The sequence below is a fragment of the Budorcas taxicolor genome, chromosome 1 (genome assembly GCF_023091745.1).
Source record: "Budorcas taxicolor isolate Tak-1 chromosome 1, Takin1.1, whole genome shotgun sequence".
In the NCBI taxonomy this organism is placed as follows: Eukaryota; Metazoa; Chordata; class Mammalia; order Artiodactyla; family Bovidae; genus Budorcas; species Budorcas taxicolor.
This window is the reverse complement of record NC_068910.1, coordinates 123583861-123605644: the sequence shown is the minus strand read 5'-3', so window position 1 is coordinate 123605644 and position 21784 is coordinate 123583861. Positions and strand designations below refer to the sequence as shown.

The following is a 21784-nucleotide window of genomic DNA, read 5'->3' as shown; positions in this document are numbered from 1 at the left end:
GTGGGCATGCACCATTTCTGTGGGCTTCCCCAGCACATGTGGCTGGAAGAGCCTAGAGTTCTCTGTATTCGGCCATCACTGGCCTCTGAGTACGTCCAGCAAAAGGAGATTTGAATAGTCTGCCCAGAAAATAAACTCTGAAGTCTTGCTTGCTCCCTTGGTGCCAGGGTCTTCTATGTAGAGCATTTTACCTCTCAACCTTCCTATCTATGATTCCCTAGACAAAACTGCTCTCCCAGCCAAGCCTCACTGTTCCCCACATCCTCCCAAGCCACTTACCCACAGAAAAGCTTATCTTGACCATCTCACCCTGAACTGACATCTCTTCCCAAAGGCCTGTGTCTTAGACCCTTATCTCCTCACTACCTTTTAATGTAAGTATTGTCTCCTCACTTAACTGTGAGTTCTTACAGGACTAGGACTCTGAAAGAGTCTGCACTTAGTCATCCTCCAAGCTCTGCACAGAAGCAGGTGCATGTGTGCTAAGTCACTCAGACGTGTTCAATTCTTTGGGACCATGTAGACTGTAGTGTGCCAGGCTCCTCTGTCCCTGGGGATTCTCCAGGCAAGAATACTGGAGTGTGTTGCCGTGCCCTCCTCCAGGGCATCTTCCCAACCCAAGGATCGAACCCACGTCTTTTACATCTCTTGTATTGGCAGGTGGGTTCTTTACCATTAGCACCATCTGAGAAGCCCCATAGAAGCTGGTGGCATGCCTTATTCCTAAAATGCCTCCAGTGTGTGAATGTTGATGAAAACGACAGTGACAAATGAAATGAGGCGTCTCTGCAGTCACCCCACCACCATCACCCACCACAAAGCCCTGTAGCCCTGAGCCCTGCCCAGCGCTTTCAGGGGGGATGCAGATCTCAGCCGCAGGATCTGCTCCCACTACCAGCTTCAAAACCAGCTCAGGTCTTTGTTCCGTTTTCTAACTTTGCATTTGTAATCAAACACAAGCTCCTCACCAGGGTCTGCACCATGGAACTGGAGGGGCTGGTAGAGGAAAAACATAGACACAGAGGAGGCTGACATGCATTCACTCGACAGAACACACATGCACAGACGTACACACTTTCATACACACAGAGCTGTGACGTGCAGATGTCAATACGACCATCTGTGATGACAAAGACTGGACTGGGTCTCCCGGAAGATGCCTGGGCGCTAACCGGTCTCAGTGGGGAAGCTGAAGCTGGCCAGGCTTCTGTAGCTCAGGACGTTGAAGTACTCGTGCGGCTCGGCCTCAGCTTGGTCCTCTCTGCCCTGGTCACTGCACAGCCCGGCATCCGCCTGCACACAGCTGCCGGGGGAGGACACGACCCTGGGTCTGCACGCCTCCGGTTCAGACGGCCCCCTCCCAAGGTCACCTTCCGCAGAACGGATTCTGAGAGATTTCTTCCCAAAACAAACAAACAAACAAAAAACCCACAAAGTGAATATGTGGGGATATCATTCAAAAGTGACTCTCCAACGTGATCCAGTAATAATATCGTTTTTGTTATTACAGTAGTCATATCTTACACACACGCACATTGTGTTCTTATCAACACTAGTTCCTTAACCCTTAATTTCCTGATCCGTCTTAGCCAGCTTTCAGCCCCAGCTGCTCCACTGAAAGGCTCCAGGCTCCCCCACATTCTCCTTCCGGTCGGCTGAGCCCGAAGGCAGCTTCCGAGCCCCTCTCTCCCCGCTCTCTGGCTGCCTCTGGCGCTGCTGGCCGCTTGCTTCCCTCTGAGATGTTCCCCTTCTCTGCCTTGCTGCTCTCATGGCATCACTCTCTCTTGCTTCTTCTCCTCCTCCTGAGGAAGTCTCCCACCTCCCTCCGTAGCTGAGCCTGCTCTTTTCCTTTTCTTTCTTTCTTTTTTTTTTGCTTACACCTCATCTCTCCAGATAAAGACGTTCTTCCAGGCTTCTGCCTCTGGTCTGTCACACTCGACACTCTCTCTTCCACTGTACAGCAGCTCAGCAATTCATCCTTATGTACATCTCCACCCACCCTCTGTCCTCTGAGGATCCCCACATCCCTATCCAAACTAGCCCAGGCTTCTGCCCTGAGCTCCAGACACAGAGGTCCAGCTGCTGACCCGGAGCCTCACCCCTCACCACTGGCAAGCAGCAAGTGGTCCTGATTTATGATAGCAGATGACCAGAAATCTGGAGGCTACTACTAAACTCCAATGGGCCAGGACTTCCCTGGCAGTCCCGTGCTTAAGATTCCTGTGCTTCCAAAGCAGGGGATGCTGATTTCCATCCCTGGATAGGGAATTAAGATCCTATATGCTGTGCAGTTGGCCAAAACATAAATAAGTAAATATCAGAGCTTGGACTTCCCAGGTGGTTCAGTGGTAGAAGAATCTGCCTGCCAATGCAAGAGATGCGGGTTTGATCCCTAGGTCACAACGATCCCCTGGAGGAGGAAATGGCAATACTCCAGGATTCTTGCCTGAAAAATCCCATGGACAGAGGAAACTGGCAGGCTACAGTCCATAGGGTTGCAAGGACCTGGACACGAATGAGCGTGCACACAAATATCAGAGCCTAATAAATAACTTTTTAAAAATTCCAGTGGGCCATAAAATCCCATCTGATTTTATTCCAAAGCAGCTCTGAAACTGAGCCCCTCTTTCGCATCCACTTCCATGTCTCATCTCTCACCTGCACTTCCAGACTCACCACTCTCTAGATTCCCTCTAACCTCTGCTCCAATTTCCATACGGCCACCATCCTTCAAAGATGGAAGTTGGATCCTGCCATGCTTCTGCCTAAAACTCATCATGGCCCCCAGTGTCTATGGGCAGGTGCTTGCTGCTGCTGCTGCTGCTGCTAAGTCGCCTCAATAGTGTCTGATTCTGTGTGACCCCATAGACGGCAGCCCGCCAGGCTCCCCCGTCCCTGGGATTCTCCAGGCAAGGACACTGGAGCGGGTTGCCATTTCTTTCTCCAATGCATGAAAGTGAAAATTGAAAGTGAAGTCGCTCAGTCGTGCCTGACTCCTAGCAACCCCATGGACTGCAGCCCACCAGGCTCCTCTGTCCATGGGAGTTTCCAGGCAAGAGTACTGGAGTGGGGTGCCATCGCCTTCTCCGGGCAGGTGCTTAGCCACCTGTAAATGCCACAGGTGGCCTTCAGACCCCTTGAGCTGTATTAACAACGTTGTGTAAAGCGCATTGTTCTGGGAAGAAAGTCCCCAGTTTCACCATATGCCCCACAGGAGACTGAGTAATGCACCCCAAAATGCCTTTGGGGATCTGGTCATACTTGCCTTTCCAGCTTCATTTCCTGCAGTGCTTCCCTAACCAACACCCCAAGTTCAAGTATAGGGCCTGGGTGCGAAAGAGGCACCATTTATTGCAAATCTGCTATGAGCACCAAGTGGGCTAGTTTCTTTATGTCATCTCAGCAACCACCTATTGAAGTTTCTGCTTTTGAGTGAGCTGGTAGGCTCAGACAGGTGAAATCTCAGTTCTGACTTGAGTTTGTCTGACTCTGGGCCATGCTCTTCTTAGCCAAACTGCCTCTCATCTTGCAGTTTCCAAATGCTAGGCACTGCTTCCTGCCTTTCCAATTGGGTATATGTTACCTCTACTGTCCGTTCCCCACAGCTCCCTGAAAAGTTGTTTGCCCCTTCCTCCAGACTCGGCTCTACAGCACACTGTTCAGGAAGACATCCTTGATCCTTCCAGCAGAGTTATATCCTTCCTGTGTGCTCCACTGTGGTCCTGGGTGTTCTTCATTGTCACCTTTGATGCTGTGTATAATTGTTTACCCTTCTGTCTCTTTAGACCCCAACTGTGAGCTCTCCTGAGGGAAGGATCTGTGCTGTGTTCTTCTTGGTAACCTCAGAGCCCATAACAGATGCTTATTGTATGTCTTAGGACTAAAACACACACTCACACACACACAACACTCTCTCTCTCTCTCTCTCCTGGCCCACCCCACTAGCCCCAAATCTAAATGAACAGGATTTTTCAAATCAAAATATAGACTCATGGTGAGACAGGTACATATGTACTTATGAGACAAGAGGACGGACAGTGAAATCTGTTTGGGAAAATCAAGGATGTGAAATCAGCCATCACATCCCCATGACAGTATCACAGGTGAGGGTCATGCTTAGAGGCAAAAAAAATCAAAGAACAGCAGGCACAAGCGGGGTGACAGGAGAAATGCCTGATGGCACACCATGCAAAGGTGACAGTCTCTCAGCTTGCACAGAGGCTGCTCCAAAGCAGGTCACCCAGCCCCACCATAGATCCAAATGACAGAATTATAAAGAGCTGCACACAGGCTTGGAAAATAACAATGAACACAAACCACATTTCATTCTGTCTACCTCACTGCTTCAAAATAAGAATCAGCACCATCTTCACTGGCTAGTGTCAAGCTCAACAGGATACAAGCATATGCAGAGAGGCTGAACAGAAGGGTGGGTTGCCTGAATGGGCCCTTAAAAACATATCACAAATTAGGAGCAGGGTCACACTGCTGGCCTTGAGGAGCTGGCTCCTGCAGGCTGTTTCATTCACTCCTTTTCAGTAGAAGTGGCTGCACCTTACTGTGGGTGTGAAGGAAAGGGTTGTTGTAGGTCACGTGATGCTGTACTTAAAAGGAGTCCTATATCCCTTAATGCAACTCTATCCATTTAAAAAAATACTGATACCCAGTTCTCAAAGAGCTGATTGTGACTTTTCCTGATGGTATATGTATTCTCCTTCCCATTCTTAGCCTGCCTACCCTTGTCTTTAAATCACAGGACTATTTTGGCTCCCAAAAATCCTCTGGGAAATGTAAATCTATCTGAGATGGGTCTCTCAGCTGGTCTGTTTTCATTCCATCCATCCTGTGTTGGGAACCCTACAAAATCAGCATAGAAAACAAGTCTGGGATTAATGTACTGATGTTGTTCTAAAGGACCAAAGGGAGCTATGAGATTGCAGTATGGAGATTTGCGGGACACACACTGTCTTCTTGGGGAACATAAGGACAGTTAGCAGTGACTGTCCTGGAGCTAGACACACCCATCTCTCCTTTCCCTTACAGAAGGTCCCCTGGGGGCACTTTTCCCAATATTTGGTCATCAAATAACATCCATTCATTTAGTCCTCATCGGTCTATGCACTATAACTATTGAGCACCAGGTATTATGAAGTGCTATAGAAAATAAATTTTATAATTATAAGAACTTAATAAAGAACAGTTATTAATCCATATCAGGAAAACTGCCAGGTGCCTTACTTGAATTATTTGACTTGAGTTTTTCTACAACTCTAATAGGGCAGTGCCATAATTATTATTCCCATTTTACAGATGAAGAAACTGAGGGTCAGCAAATTTAGGTGGCTGAGCTACTCAAGTGGTAGAGCTAGGATCCAAAACCTAGGTCTGTCTGATTTCAAAGCCCAGACTCCTAAATAATGCAACCTACTGGCTCTCGGGGTCTGAAGGAAATGCAGCTGGCATACTGCTCGGATCGCCTCCTCACCCGACGAGTGTTCCCACTCCCCAGACACTGCTATCACAGACCCGTGTGGAATAGTAAGAAGCATATGTTGGTCTCTACCCCCAGTTAATATTTGGTCTTCATTAAATCCCAGTTCCTGACCCTAACATATCCCGAGTGATAGGAATGTCATACACAAAGTTCCTAAATCCCTTGGAATATCCTGGATGGCAGGAGTGTCTTTTGTCCCAGTGAAGTGACTTTCGGTGGGCCCTCACGTGGAGGCTGGTCACCAGAATGACCAAGCCATGAGGAGAAGCTTGGAACTTCTGGTCCTTACCCCTATTCTCCAGGGAGAGGAGCGGACTGGAAAATGAGTTAATAACCGATCATGCCTGTGTGATGAAGTCTCCATGAAACCCCGAGCAGTATGGGACTGGAGAGTTTCTGGGTTGCTGAATACAGCCACACGCCTGGAAGGCAGCACACCCAGCTCCATGAGGACAGAAGCTCCTGTGCCTGGGACCTTTGGAGACCCCATCCCATGTATTTCTTTCATTTGGCTCCTCATCTCGATCCTTTATCAAATTCTTTACTGTATAATAAACTGAGGCATGTAAGTGTTCCCGTGAGTTCTGTGAGCCATCTTAGCAAATTATCAGACCCAAGGAGGGGACTGTGGGAACCTCAATTACAACCAGTCGGGCTTCCCTGGTGGCTCAGATGGTAAAGAATCTGCCTGCAATGTGGAAGACCTGGGTTTGATTCCTGGGTGGGGAAGATCTCCTGGAGGAATGCATGGAAACACACTCCAGTATTCTTGCTGGAGAATCCCCATGGACAAGGAGCGTAGCAGGCTACAGCCCATGGGGCTGCACAGAGTCAGACGCGACGGAAGCGACTCAGCAGCCGCGGCAGCCAGAGGCACAGATGACAGCCAGGGACTTGCAACTGGCATCTGCAGTGAGGGCTGTCTTGGAGGGCTGAGCCCCTAACTGCTGGGACCCGGTGTTCACTACAGGTAGATAGCATCAGGACTGGCTTGCTTATAGGGCGTTCAGATAATGTGGCAGAATTGGTCAGTGTGCGGGCTTCTGGTGGCAGAAGTGTTCTGTGCACTGCTAAGAGCAGAGAAGAGGAAAGGACAGAGTTTTTCCCAATGGTAGTGGTGATTTAGCCGCTAAGTCGTGTCTGACTCTTGCAACCCCATAAACTGTAGCCTGCCAGGCTCCTCTGTCCATGGGATTCTCCAGGCAATAATACTGGAGTGGGTTGCCATTTCCTTCTCCAGGGGATCTTCCCGACCCAGGAATCTAACGCAGGTCTCCTGCGTTACAGGCAGATTCTTTACTGACTGAGCTTTGAGGAAAGCCCATTTTTCCCAATACAACTTACCAAATCAGGAATTGGCAAACTAAGGCCCATGGGTCAAATCTGGGGCACCACAGGCTTTTGCACTGCCCATGGGCTAAAAGTGGATTTTATATCATTAAGTAGTTCAAAAAATTCAAAAGAATAATATTTTATTAAACAAGAAAATTATATAAAATTTAAATTTCAGTGTTTATAAATAAAGATTTATTGAAACATGGCCAACTCATTCATTGACATATTATCTGTGGTCCCCTCACAGTATGATGGCATTGTTGAATTGGTGCAGCAGAGACTGGAAGGCCCACAAAAGCTAAAAGATCCTGGCCCATTACAAAGAAACTTTGCCAATCTCTGAACTACAATAATTTTGAAACCTCAACAGCTGCTTATGTTTCTGGAGAAGATCCAGAGGACACCCTTTTCCTAAGGTGGAAAGGAATGTGCTAATGAAGAAACCACCAGCATCACTGCGGGGGCTCAGAGGTAGCTCTCCTCTGTATGCTGGGGTTGAAGTAGGCGATGATGTATAGATCTGGGTCCCCAGCAGTGACAGGGATGAGGAGATCCCCAAATAATATCGGGGCAGATGGCAGCATGTAAGAAACAAAGTGGATGCAGTTACTGAAATGGCAGCCAAGGGAGCCTGGCCCACAGCACTACTAAGGTGGCTAATAAAGCCCAGTGGTCCCAGGAGAAATACAGACGGACAGCTGACAAGGGTATTGCTTAAATGTGTAATCAGGAGTTCAAGGATACATGAGAGAAGATTGAAGCGTGGCAAGTCAACATCTGTAATAGTAACAGTGTGGATACTGTCTGTTCACCCCTCAGCGTCACTCTCCATCCTTCTGTGCCTAAGGAGACTGAAGTACAGGTGCGTGCTGTGCTGTGCTTAGGCGCTCAGTCATGTCCAACTCTTTGCGACCCCACGGGCTATATCCCCCTAGTCTCCCCTGCCCATGGGATTTTCCAGGCAGGAATACTGGAGTGGGTTGCCATGCCCTCTCCAGGGGATCTTCCCAACCCAGGGATTGAACCCAGGTCTCTCGCATTGCAAGTGGATTCACACCAACCCAGTGATTTCTCTTGCTCTCTGGCTTGAGTCTGGGTTCAATCAATGCAAAGCAACAGTAGGAGAATGGCAGGAAGGAGAGTGAGGTCAAGGGCATATGTTCCCCAGCATTCTCTCTGCAGACTGGACTTGGACTGGCTGCGATCTTCAATCAAAGATTATAGTACTTCTCAAGGTGGTCCCCTCCATGCAGCTCTCTCTTTCCAGGGCCTAGTCATCACCCTTCCTTCCAGGTTTCAGTAATCATTCTCTCTCCTTTCCCCTAAAGATCTCAGGGTGGTAACAATACATTCCTACACGCCCCCTTATGCTTTCCCTCTAAGCTTTCCAATACTTTGTAAATCCTTTCATTAAACTGTCCTCAAACTACTCAGCTTAAGAGTACTATGTTTCTCTGCTGGGCCTTAACTACTACAAGGATAAAATACATTTGAGCAATAAGAGAAAGAAGACAAGAAGCCGTAGCCAAAGCATAGGAAAAAGCAGAGAGGAACTGATTTAGACAGGAAGCAGCAGACAGGTCAAAGAGGGGGCTGGTGAATAAAACACTTTAGAAGGGGAGCCACAGAATTCAATACCTACTGGACTCTCTTCACCTCTTCCCCTTTCCCTTTTACAAACTTGTCTGCAATACTGGCCTGAGAATGAACCAGTCTTAATCATTAACAGGAAAATGTGTTCTGCTGCTTGTAAAGAACCTTCCGTATTTCCATGTGCCCGAGCTGCAGAGTACCGGTGACAGCAGGGGACATCTGCTCACCAACTACCGTAACAACTCCCTTCCAGCCCGTGGATCAACCGTTGTTCTCTTCACCTCTTTCCTCTAGTTCATCACTTTTCTAGCATTCATTTTCCCCTCGAGGTTTCATTTACGAAACCTATCTACTGCAATAGCTAAGACATAAATGAAAATACTGTAAGTCATTAAGTCATTGATTTCTCCAATAGCACTAGCCACATTTCAGCCACTGCTGGATCCCCAGCACTCTGTTCCATGATGCCTGCTGAACAACAAGGAATAATGGCCACATCCTTATGAACCGAGTCAGTCAGCAATCTAAATGTTTGCCTCATAAACATGGAAGTGAGGGTTTGAACCATAGGACAAGAAATTTTTGCAGGCGAGTTGGCGGACCGTATGCTAGTATTAGACTTTATGTAACTTTCACCTATCACATGAGTTTTCCTACCATTTGGAAAATCTCTTTCACTTCCTCTGGACCAAATCTGCGAAGTCCAACAGGTGCCTGAAGCACTATTAGACCACTGACTGGGGGAGACCTGGGCAATTTGTCACTTAGAGGGGAATAAGACTTTGGTTCTGCTACCAAAGTCCTTTCCCCATCCTCATTCCAATCTGTTCTCAGTAAAATAAGGTTAGAGTAAGTGCTCCTGGGATTTCTTCCCTTTCAGATCTGAATGAAGACAGAATGTGTGTCAAATGGAACATGTTACTGTTACATCAATACCCTGGTATTGACGATAGGTTACAGAAAGCAAAGTGGGTTTATCTACACAAACTAAGAATTTAAGATGTAAGATATTAGACTGAAAATTCAAGATTAGTCAGTGGTGATAGGCATGAGTATGCACAAAAGTGTAACTCCATAAGCAGAATTAACAGTAGGAAAATATACACAAAGTCTAGACACTTATACAGTATTAAGGCTATTTTAAATGTAAATTATCATGAGGTCTAAGTGGAAAAACATTACAATAGCAGGTGGAACAATGATTACCTATGCTGCTTTGAACCAAACTTTCCATTGAGAAAAGCAAGAAAAGCTAAATAATATAAGTGTCTGTTTGTAGTCATCTGAAATCTGTCAAATCAGTGAGAAATTTTGGGCTAGGGAGCAAAGTCTACGAGTAGGAAGCCCAGAGAGATGAGCATTGAGGGAGATTTTCTTCTAGAGAAATTTCCTGAAAGTCATGGCCAAGAAGCAGATAAGCTCCACAGAGTTTCTGGCTGGAGGGACAAAACTTTGAGTTCAGAAATCACTGAGGACGGAGACTTTGGCAAACGCTACAGGCTTTGAGTTAGAATCCCAAAGGACTACCCTCTACCAGTAAGGAAGTAGCAAAGTTGGGTCCAGCTTTCAATTCTCTCACCACTGATTTAATTAAAGTGACAGGAATGCCAATGCTTTCGTACTAGTCCTCTGGCAGAAGCCAAAGGACTCCTCTCTAGAGGAAGATGATATTACCTAGAGCTTCAGATCATTGCCACAGGTCTGGAAGTAGAAAGCACAGCACTCAATGAAAAATAAACAGTCAAGAAGATAAGCTAGGTCCAAGAAACAAGCAAAAAGAAAAACTATTAGAAGACCATAGAGAACACAACTAATAGGATTATCAGGCACAGATTTCAAAATAACTATGATTAATATTTTCAAAGAATTAAAAACAAGATAGGGAATTTTTGGCACACTGTAAACTATTCAAACAAAGAGCAAAATAGAAGTTGTGGATCTGAAAAATATGATAACAGAAATTTAAAACTTAATGCATGGGTTTAACAGAAGATTAGATACATCAAAGAAGACACTTAGTAAACTGGAAAGCACATCCAAAGAAAACATTTGATGGGACAAGTGGATGGGAAATTCCAAAAAGAGGGTAAGGGATGTGGGGAAAAGTGAAAATGTTGAAGATATCACCCGTGATTAGAATTCCAGAAGGAAAGGAAAGCAAGGACAGAGAATTAATATATGAAGAAATAACAGCCAAGAATGATACAAAACTGATGGAAGATATCAAGTAACAAATTCAAAAAGCACTCTGAACCTCAAACAGAATAAATACATAGATGACTATATCCAATTATATCCCCGTATAATTGCTGAAAACCAAAGAGAAGGACAAATTTTAAAGAACAAGAAAACAAAAACAAACACTGTCTTTCACAGAACAAAAATAAGACTCCCATATAATTTCTCAACAGAAATATGGGACGTCAGAGACAATGGGGCAGTATTTTCCATGTGTTGAAAGAAAATCACTGCCAACGTAGAATTCTATACCCAGAAAAACAAATAGGTCACTTCTAAATTAAGGAAAATTAAGATATTTTCAGACAAACAAGAAGTGAGATAATTCACTGCTAGCATGCCTGCCCAAAAGGAAATACTAAAGGATATTCTTTAGGCAGAAGGAAAATGATTCTAGTTATAAGAAAGAACATTCATGAAGAAGTGAAGAGCAATAGAAAGGTAAATGAAAACAAACATTGACTCATAAGACAATAATCATTTTCAGGTGGGTGGTTAAGATAGAGAACTAAAATCCATGACAGTAATAGCAATAAGCTGGGGAGGTAAGAAAAGAGTTAATGTGTTCTAAGGTTCTTGCAAAATCCAAGAGATGACAAAAGTACTACTACATATTAGACTTAATAAATCAGAGGTCTATTTTATAATCCCTAGTGTAACTACTAAAGAAAAGAAAAATGCATAACTACCAAACATATTTTTAATAATAAAAATACTTAATTCAAAAGGCAGCAAGAAAAAGATTAGGGAAGTAAACAGGCAAAACAAACATGAAGAGAATAAGGTGGTAGATGTAAACCCATATGTATCAGGAATAACAGCACCAGGTACCAGCCCAGAGAATAAGGCAGGCTGTAGAGTTGAGTTGTTGACTGAGTACAGTCAGAGTTGGAGGGAAAGTAAGGCGGGCTGGGGAGGAGGATCTGGAATGAGGTAGAAAACTGTTAAGAATCACAGGCTTGTACTCTCCAAGATGTTTGTTTAGTAACTTAAATTAAGGCAACCTTGGATGGCTTAAAATACCCAAGAGGGCAGGTAAAAAGGAGTGGGAATTCTTTTCATCCAAATCAGGAGCTTCCCAGCTGGCACTAGTGATGAAGAACCCACCTGCCAATGCAGGAGAGGCAGGAGACCTGGGTTGATCCCTGGGCCAGGAAGATCTCCTGGAGGAGGGCATGGCAACCCACTCCAGTATTCTTGCCGAGAGAACCCCACGGACAGAGGAGCCTGGCGGCCTACCGTCCAAGGGCTGGAAAGAGTCGGACACGACTGAAATGACTTAGTACACTTGCACACAACAGTAGCTGCCAGTTACCACACAAAGACATGAGTATATAAAGAAAGTATATTTCTTCACTGTTTACAGAGCTTCCGTGTGTAATATGCTAGCTGTTTATCACAATTCTGGGATATAGAGCAAGTAGAATCATAATCCCTATTTCACATATGAAGAACTGGAGACCCAGAAGATGAAACAACCACCCTATCACCACACACTTCATGCTGAGAATAGAAATTTCCAATTTCCCATTCAATACTCTCTCAGCCACATGACCTCTTAAGCAAATGTAATGGAGGATTTACAACCTACTGATCTTGCCATGCACCTTTTGCCCCTAAATTTTTGGAGTGTTGATTTTTCATCCTGCAGAAGTGCTAGGTAACCAGCACTAGTGACTGGCGATTAAAATTAAGGAGCTAATGTTCAAAAACCCCTGGCACAGAGCAGATGCCCAGGATGCATCAAGCTCACAGTAGATAAATCAGACTCTCAGAGGAGTAGCTTAAGGCCCAAGCAGAAGCCAGGAATTGTAGGCGACAGCATGATGTGGAGGATACAGATCCGAACTTTCAAGAGCTCCTAGACGAGGGAAAGGGGCGGTTAAAGAGCACAAGCAACGCCACTGAGAGGCAGAGAAAGTACTGCGGCAAAAGGCAGAGAGAGCAGTGTGGGGGGTGGGGGCAGGGAGTCACATCTAGACAGCAAGGGGACAGGAAAGGACCAGGGGTGGGATAGGATGGGTGGTAGGGATGCGGTGCCCAGGACTGAGAGGTGCAGCCAGAGTCGTTACCTTTCTGGCCAGCGTGGCCCCTGCGATGACTGCTATGCAGATGACCGCCAGCACTGCGGCCGCGGCTCCAAGCAATGGGATCTGGAACCCAGCGCTGTACTCAGCCACTAGAGGGAAGACAAAACTAAGATGAGTGGGTAGAGGCCAGAAGCAAAGGGCAACCATTAACCAGGGAAACCTCAGTGTCCGGGCACCAGGGGTAGGAATTGGCCAGGCTAGTCTCAAACCACAGGACTGGAGTCTTCAAACCCAGCTCTTTGGATAGCAGAGCATCTACCAGGCCCATCACAAAATGAATAACTGATCCCTCCAGGACTGTGCCTCACGCATTTGACACCACAGCAGACCATTTTTAACACTCCCTTCTGTTCAACAAAATCACTTTCAGTAATAGTCACAAAGTGAAACGAATAACATTCAGTAAAAAAAAAAGAAAAGAAAGTGAATACTTTCTTTTTATTAAACTTTGTGTTTATAATCAATCTGATATTTTGAAAAGTTTAATTAAAAAGTAAAATTAACATTAAAGTACAAAGAAGAAAAAAGGCATATAAGCTTTTACCTTAAGCCTGTAACACATCTCAACTAGGCTATGAGACCCTGGAGCGGGTAAGGCTCTGGAACTTTACCTTTTGCTGTTTTGCCAGCACCTGGAACCTGCTGCTGCTGCTGCTAAGTCATTTCAGACTCTGTGCAACCCCATAGATGGCAGCCCACCAGGCTCCACCGTACCTGGGATTCTCCAGGCAAGAACATTGGAGTGGGTTGCCATTTCCTTCTCCAATGCATGAAAGTGAAAAGTGAAAGTGAAGGTGCTCAGTCGTGTCCGACTCTTAGCTACCCCATGGACTGCAGCCTACCAGGCTCCTCTGTCCATGGGATTTTCCAGGCAAGAGTGCTGGAGTGGGGTGCCATTGCCTTCTCCTAGCAGACACCTAATGAATACTCATGATACGAGTTAAAGCATGAACAGGAGAATCTGCATCAAGATGTAAAGTGTAAACAAGAAGGAGGAAGAGTCAGGGAGCTTGGAGAGACGATACTTGACCCGAGGAGGGTGTGAGGGAAACAAGACAGCTGCTAGGCTGTGTGCTGGACTATAGGCACACGAGCTTCCAGGCTGCCCCCTCCCATGCCCACCTCCTTCCCAGGACCTCGGGCAGAATCCAGCTGTCCAGGGAAGTCTTGGAGGGAGAGGGGTGTAGCAGAGGCTGAGCCCTCTTCCCTTTGACAGAGGACTCCGAATGTCAGGAAGGTGGTTAAGGCCTGCCATCACTTAGGATGGGACAGCACGCATGCTACCTGCAAGGTACCAGGACAGGGAGGTGAGCCCAAATTGCCCAGCTTGTTTTCCTCCTGTCCTGAGGACCTGGTCTCCTGCCTTGGCCACAGGTAGGCAGAGAGGACTGAGCAGGAGCAAAGCTACAGAGAGCTGTCCACAGAACCAGCAAAGGATGGAGGCTGGAGGGGGTGTGAGGGCCTGCAGAGGGCCATCCATAGAACCAGCAAAGGATGGAGGCTCTTCCCCACATGATACTTGGGCCTATGTCGGGGCCCCTCAGGAAGCAGCACTTGAGAAGAAACTTTCAGGCCACCTTTTATTTCCTCAGTTTACACACACACAGTTTGCTAACTCATAAGACTTAAACTCCCACACCACTGATGGCAGCAGACAGCAGCTGAGGGTGTGGTTGAGTGGAACCTGAAAACCTGTATTAAAATCAGCTGTACCACTCTGAGCAACGGTCAGGCTCAGCTTCTTCCTCCACCCTACAGTCAGATGGGGTTTGGGGGATCCTATTAATAGCTAACACTGACCTCATGCTTGCCACATTCCAGGTGCTATACTAAGGGCATTTCTTTTAGTCAGTAATCCAGTCCTATGTTTATACCTCATAAGGTCTTACATCTCCTCATTTCACAGTTGAGAAAAAAGAGGCACAGAGAAGCCCAACACTCTAGTCTGAGGTCACAGCAACACTAGGATTTGGACCCAGGCCATCTGAGCCCATCATCACTTTTCTATCGTGTCCCTCAGCCATTAGAATAGTCATTTCCCCTCTCCAAAGAGGTTTAAGTGTTCAGGTGGATAATGAAGGTGAGAGCATTTTGGAAACCATCAAGTACCACAGAAATGTAAATTGTTGTACATTTACACTTAGCACACACTGAGCTCTAATCCCTTATAAATGGAGAGGCTAAATCTAATTGGCATGATCACTGCTAAAGTAATTAATGTGATCCCTTCTCAAATGGGTTCTTCCCAGGCAGTGCAGCAGTAAAGAATCCACCCGCCAATGCAGGAGACACAGGAGACTCGGGTTCAATCCCTGGGTCAGGAAGAAGCCCTGGAGTAGGAAATGGCAACCCACTGCAGTATTCTTACCTAGAAAACCCATGGACAGAGGAGCCTGCTGGGCTACAGTCCATAGAGTTATAAAGAGTCGGACATGACTGAGCGTGTACACGCTTCTCAAACGACCTGAACAGCTGGTCTTCCTAACAAAAACACATAAGATGTGCTTTTTTACCCAAATAGTGGTTCTCAGTCATGACTGACTATTCAAACCATCAGGAGTGCTTCTAGAATCTAACACACCCTGCTCTGCCCCTAGAGGCTCTGACTGAACTGGTCTGGGCTGCGGTGCCAGCTTCCGTACCATTTGAAAGCTCCCAGGTGATGTGAATGTGAACCAGGGTTGGGAGGTCCCGCTCTGCAGTATTTCAATCATCGGGCATGAGGGTCCTCAGCCACCTGGCCCCAGAGGGCGTACCTGAGTGTCGCAGGACTTGCAGAAAGAGCGCCCCTTTGTAAATGCCGTCGGGGTAGGTGTGATAGATGCAGGTGTACCGTCCTGTGTCGTTACTGGTCAGCGACCGGAGGGTGAGGCCCAGATTGGAGCCTGGCACCACTCGCTCCCTGAAGGCAGGCTCGATGTGCCACCCCAAGCTGGCATGATGGACGGCCACAACTTGGTCTTGCAGATTCCAGTTGACTTGGGTCACTTTGGCAGTGGTGGAGGAGAGGTGACATTGTAAGGTGACAGAACCACCTTCCTCTGCAGAAATGTTCCCCATTGTTACTATTCTGCCTGTCACAGCTCCTAGGGAGGGGGAAAGAAGTGTGCATTTTTAGCAGCTGGTCTTGAACCTTCCCCTAGAAATTCCAGGGAGTCTTTGAGGCCAAAATTGGTTTTCAGTGGTTTGCTTTGTTTTTTTTTTTAAGATTTTTTTTTTAATGTGTACCATTTTTAAAGTCTTTATTGAATCTGTTACAATATTGCTTCTGTTTTATATTTTGATTTTTTGGCCACCAGGCATGTGGGATCTTAGTTCCTCATCTAGGGATTGAGCCCACATGCCCCCTGCACAGGAAGGCAACGTCTTAACCAGGGGATCGCCAGGGAAATACCAGAACTGGATTTTGGAATGACAGTCTCTCCAGTTCATCCTGTCTTTCCCCCATAAACACCATAATTCCTATACAGTGTAGCTGCTTCACCCTCTCAGGACCCTCTGCTGGAATATTATTTCCTGATGAGCTCACTGATTTTTTTCCACACACTTACTTTATCTCTCTACCTAGAATATAGGCCCTTGTCGGCCACCACCTCTGTTTCTGATTGTATCTTTTCGGCAGCCAGTTCTGCACTGGGCCCATTATCCTTTGAAATAAGACCTGGCTGTTTCAATTGACTGCAGTTGGGGGTGCCTGGAAAATTTTCAGAAAAGCCCCGAAATCTAAAGGAAAGGAAGCTTGGAAAGCAACTATATTTCTCCCAGGCAAAACTACCCTACTCAGCAATGGCCCCCCACAGATGGTTCAGAAAACAACAGGGAAACAAAATTATAACAGTTTTTAAATACTTCTGCCCCCCAGACACATTTATTTATGATTTTTAATACAGAAGGAAATAAGTTTAACATAAATCAATCTATAGCAGTAGAATATCTGTAATCTGTGATGATGACGTTTTTGACCCACAAAAAGCATACTATGTTTTTCTAGAAGTTTCCTCAAGGACAGAGAAAGGAGGATAGAGCAGGAGGGAACTTCGCCCAGCAAACCCATCATCCCTCCTCCTTAGTCCCTTTCTCACCTCCTGCTTCTTTTTTTGGGTCAGCCAAGCAGGCACCCCACAACCCCAAGTCCTTCATCTACCACCGAAAACAGAACTGGAGCTCCTTCTCAGAGACAGTGTTTTCTCCCACGAGGGGACACAGGACTCTGAAAACTGTATTTCCTTCCGTCAGATGGATGAGGCCTTGGCTCCAGCCTCCTCTTCCCACCTGCTCTCCCTCCCGGTCCTGTCCTGGGCTAGACTTCAGATCTTACCTGATGCGGGGAGGAGCGCCTGCTTCAGCACCTGGGCCCAGATCAGGAGGAGACGCCACTGCATGCTTCTGCCCGGGGGGCTGACAGGAAGCAGCTGTGGCCCCTTCTGCCACTGAAACTGGCTGACTGCTGATGGCGGGGTGAAACTGAGCCTCTGAGGAGAGAGAGGGTCTCGGAAAAACCAAGCTCAGCAAAAACAATGTCAAAGACAGATAAAGCTCACAACAAGAGCACAAACTGCCCTGGGCAAGCCACAAGAAAAACCATGAAGGAAACACTTTAAAAATAAACAAAACTGTGGTTAGAGATACACTGGTCTTGGGATTACTATTAGCCTATAGTTTTCAAGTTCTGTCTCAATGTACTTTTTTAAAAAATCAGCCTTTATCGAACAAGCTCAAAAGCATCTGTGTAATGCCCACGATTCTGGGGAACCTGTCCCTGATGGGGTTCACTGGGTTGCCCCGACTTCTTCCCACTAAAGAGTGTGCGGTGAGAAGAGAAACTTACGTTTGTGCACTTAAAGGCCAAGAACTGCGTTTGGAATCTAATGATCATGGGAACAAGAGCCATTTACTTCAGAAACAAGACGAAAGTCTTGACCAAACAGAGCAGCTCTCCCATGAGTGAGGGAAAGAACTAAGATTCCCTCTCCCTGAATCTTATTTCTTCGCTCTTATTTATTTGGACTGAGATGTTGTTGAATTCGGGCTTAGTCTCTCTGACCCAATAGAATCAGAGGAGACCAGAAGAGTGAGTTTTCTCATGAGTGGTGACCCCACAACCACTGGGGATGCAGAGGGTGAGCCCCAGTTGCCTGACCCTGGATTGAGAGTGGCTGACGCTTGCCTGGAGCTCCCAGCACATCATCAAGCCCTGCTGTTGGCCCACACTTACTTCCTGCTTCCCTCCCCCATCTCTCTGTTCATTCACGTGAAAGTCCCTGAGTGCCTGCGAAGCACCAGACTCGAGACTAGGCTCTGGAGATATGAGGGTGGATAATCACAGCCCCCTGCTCTCAGACAGTCCACAGCCAAAGCTTGCTCTCTGGTGAAGCCTCGCTCTGGGGAGAGGAGGTGGAGGCTAAACATTCACCCGCCCTCCGGGCTCGCCACTGCTGCCTTGGACGTGCCCCATGGTACATGTCCTAAAAGTATGCTCTTCCGCCAGGGGGGAACACTGGAAGCCTGGTGCTTTGCCCCTCATTCCAGCCTGCACCCTGAGCATCCCACACTGCCCAGACTCCTGTCCTCCTTTCCTCCTGCAGGACGCCCGATCTCGAACCAGTTTCCTCCCCTCCCTGGGTACTGCCTACTCCCAAGTCTACACCATGACCCATGTACAACATACACCTCACCCCCTCACCCCAGCCCCTTAGACAACACATGCCTCACCAAGTACTTTCTGCTCACCCCAATTCAACCTGTCCTTCAAGGCTCACATCAACACACCTCCTCCACCGCCTCTCCACAGTTACAGAGCTGCAGCTAAAGACCTAATGTGGGTGCAGAGGTTGAACCAGTGGGGCATTTTCAAAACTGGTTGCCAAGGCAGAAGAGCCAAGGGTGGGAGAGCAGCGAGCAGCTGACGGGAATAAGGCACAGAGAGAAGTGGACTCTGGCATTTGGACCATAAAAAACTTAGATTGCTTCTACAGTGGGGGCTGGTAGAAGCCACAGAGGCAGGACCTGTCTTATGCAGCTGGCCTTCTGGAATTATGAGTTCAACATGTACAGATTCAACCAACCACAGATCCGGAAAGTTTCAGAAAAACAAACTTGTCTCCTACTGGCAACTCTTTGCATAGCATTTATATTGTATCTGTAACTAGCCACATAGTATGCTTGCGTGCCAAGTCACATCAGTCGTGTCCAACTCTTTGTGACCCTATGGACTGTAGCCCACCAGGCTCCTCTGTCCATGGGATTTTTCAGGGAAGAGTACCGGGATGCCATGCCTTCCTCCACGGGATCGCACTGACTCAGAGAGAGAAACTGTGTCTGTCTCTTGCATCTCCTGCATTGGTAGGCGGGTTCTTTACTACTAGAGCCACCTGGGAAGCCCCGTTCACATAGCATTTACATGCTATTAAATCGGAGAGTGAGTGAGTGAAATCACTCAGTCGGGTCCGACTCTGCGACTCCATGGACTGTAGCCTACCAGGCTCCTCTGTCCATGGGATTTTCCAGGCAATAGTCCTAGAGTGGCTTGCCATTTCCTTCTCCAGGGGATCTTCCCAACCCAGGGATCGAACCCGGGTCTCCTGCATTGTAGACAGATGCTTTACCGTCTGAGCCAGCAGGGAAGTCCTAATGGCAATGGCACCCCACTCCAGTACTCTTGCCTGGAAAATCCCATGGACGGAGGAGCCTGGTAGGCTGCAGTCCATGGGGTCACTACAAGCCGGACACAACAGAGCAAATTCACTTTCACTTTTCACTTTTATGCATTGGAGAACTCACTCCAGTGTTCTTGCCTGGAGAATCCCAGGGACGAGGGAGCCTGGTGGGCTGCCATCTATGGGGTCACACAGAGTCGGACACGACTGAAGAGACTTAGCAGCAGCAGCAATTAAATATTATAAGTAATTAAATATTAAATATTATAAGTAATTATATTAAATATTATTAAATATTTAAATATTATAAGTAGTCTAGAAATGGTATAAATTATATGGGAGGCTATGCCTAGACTATATGCAAATACTATGCCACTTTATGTAAGAGACTGGAGCACCTGCTTGGTTCCTGGAACCAACAACCCCCCTGGATACTGAAAAATGACTATACAATGAGAAATCCAAAGAAACTTAAACTAGGTTAAAGAATTGTTCTTTAAGCAATCAGTCCAAAGAGGAACACAGGCAATTCTATTCTGATCAGTGGTGCTCTAAACACCCCTGAAGGTGGTGACTAACACCCTATGGAATGAAAGCTACCTGGGGCCAGAATTCATACTGGTTTGGTGATGTCGTGAAATTGCTCAACCTCCTGAAGCTTCAGCTTCCTCATCTGTTAACAAAAAAAGTAGTGGCCCCTCCTCACCCCCACTCATGGGGTCATTGTGAGGATTTGATGAACTGATGTCTGGTAAGGTATTCGGCACAGTGCTGAACACAGAAGAGATTACTAAATCAATGATAGTATTTCTGCAAACATTAACTGAGGAAGTGAAAGGAAAATCAGAGAAGAATAGCCCTGACTAAGTAGAGAATTTTGCCAGGAGTAAAACCCTAGTCTCTGGACTGCAAAGCCAGTGTTCTACAAACCTCTTCATTCTGGCTTAGGCATCTGATATCAAATAAAAGGATACAATGTTACTGCAGAAAAGTAGCCGCTGTACCAGTCAAACCCTGAGAAGGCCTTGGAGGAAGGTGAATGATGGAAGAGTGTCCCCAAGGAACCTTCCAAATTCCTCTGAAGCCTCCTCCTGGGACAACTCCTGGAAAGGTCACTGGCTGCAGCCAGAGCCGAGCGCCACAACCACAAGGAGCAGGTCTGAACTAACAGTTCCCCAAGCCACCCTGAGCCTTTGGGGCCCGTTGGCAGTCCCTGCAGCAAAGCATGAACCCCTGTGGTCGTGTGCGTGCTAAGTCGCTTCAGTCATGTCTGGCTCTTTGTGACCCTATGGACTGTAGCCTGCCAGGCTCCTCTGTGGTTAGCTGGGTGCTAACTCATATTTGCATTTAAAGCTCTAAAAGGAGCCACAGTACTTTATCCCCCTCACTTCTGGGGTTATGGGTTGGACAGGTGTGGTTAGCCTTGAGGCAGTGGGGTGGGTGAACCTACTGGGGAAGGGACTCCATTTGTATGTAAAGGAGGAAGAAGCCCTGGCCTGGAAGGTAAAACTCTTCCCAGGCCCTTCAAGTGCTTTCACAGCCCAGCCTTCCCTTTGTCCTATAAGCCTCCCCTGAGCCCACAGCCTACTTCCCAACTTCAGTTGAAGCCCGTGGCCTGGCAAGCGTCACAGCACTGTACCCACAGGGCTGAGAGTGGTCAACTTTCCACAAGGCCATGTCTCATACATAGGAAACACAGCCTAGGATTTTCTCGGGGCACAGGCCCATCTCTCAGCTGTGTCTTTGAACTTCAGACTCTCCGGAGTCTTCCTTCAGGCTCAGAAGGGGTGCGGAAGCCTGAGGGGTATCATGAGTGTCTTCTCCCCACTCTCCCCAGCCTCTTACCAAGTGCAGCATCCAGCAGCTGCAGGGGCGGGGGCCTCCCCGGCCAAGTGCTCCCACTCTCTGCCTCACAGGCCGGCGCCTCCTGCTGTGGGCTGTACTGTGGCTGCAGGGTCTACAGAGAGCTGAGAAACTGGGGAGATAAGGGGACACAGCCACCCCGGGTACCCAGAAGAGCCTGCCCTGCCTCCCCCTCAGCCCCACCCACCCTTTGCCACCGCGAAGTCATTTTACTCAACATGAAAGGAATATCTCTGACCTCATGGTCTTTAATAATTCTGTGAGCCACGAGGTTTGTGGGCGGAACAGCCTCAGAGCAAATGCAAATAGGAGGAACTCGGGAGTGGGATTGCTGTTGTTTGTCCAAGCCCCCTTGGGTGAGGTGACCCTGAGGACCTCCCCAACAAAGGCTGCCAAGGAGGTTCATGGATTATGGGAAATTCCCTTTGCCTTCCCAGCTGTGAAAATAGGACAGAGACTCCCAGGAGAGGCTGGAATGCAATCAGAAGAAAAGTCTTGGAAGGAAGCAGCTGATC

General features: G+C 47.2%; 1 protein-coding gene across 1 annotated transcript; it reads right to left on the bottom strand.

Moving 5' to 3' along the window:
- Nucleotides 1-1167: 1167 nt before the first annotated feature.
- TIGIT (T cell immunoreceptor with Ig and ITIM domains) lies at nucleotides 1168-17132 on the bottom strand. The gene is made up of 4 exons (XM_052649821.1): nucleotides 17069-17132; nucleotides 15507-15836; nucleotides 12733-12839; nucleotides 1168-1398 (listed from the first exon to the last, which is right to left on the bottom strand). The coding sequence occupies exons 1-4, from the start codon at nucleotides 17130-17132 to the stop codon at nucleotides 1168-1170; spliced, it is 732 nt and encodes a 243-aa protein (XP_052505781.1).
- Nucleotides 17133-21784: the final 4652 nt, after the last annotated feature.

Excerpts from the sequence above, each read along its gene's own strand:
- TIGIT (XM_052649821.1), bottom strand. The coding sequence starts at position 17,132 with ATGCAGTGGCGTCTCCTCCTGATCTGGGCCCAGGTGCTGAAGCAGGCG. Across the intron at positions 15,837-17,068 it reads GGCGCTCCTCCCCGCATCAG|GAGCTGTGACAGGCAGAATA; the intron begins GTAAGATCTGAA and ends CCCCCTCCCTAG. Across the intron at positions 12,840-15,506 it reads GCAAGTCCTGCGACACTCAG|TGGCTGAGTACAGCGCTGGG; the intron begins GTACGCCCTCTG and ends TCTTCCCTCTAG.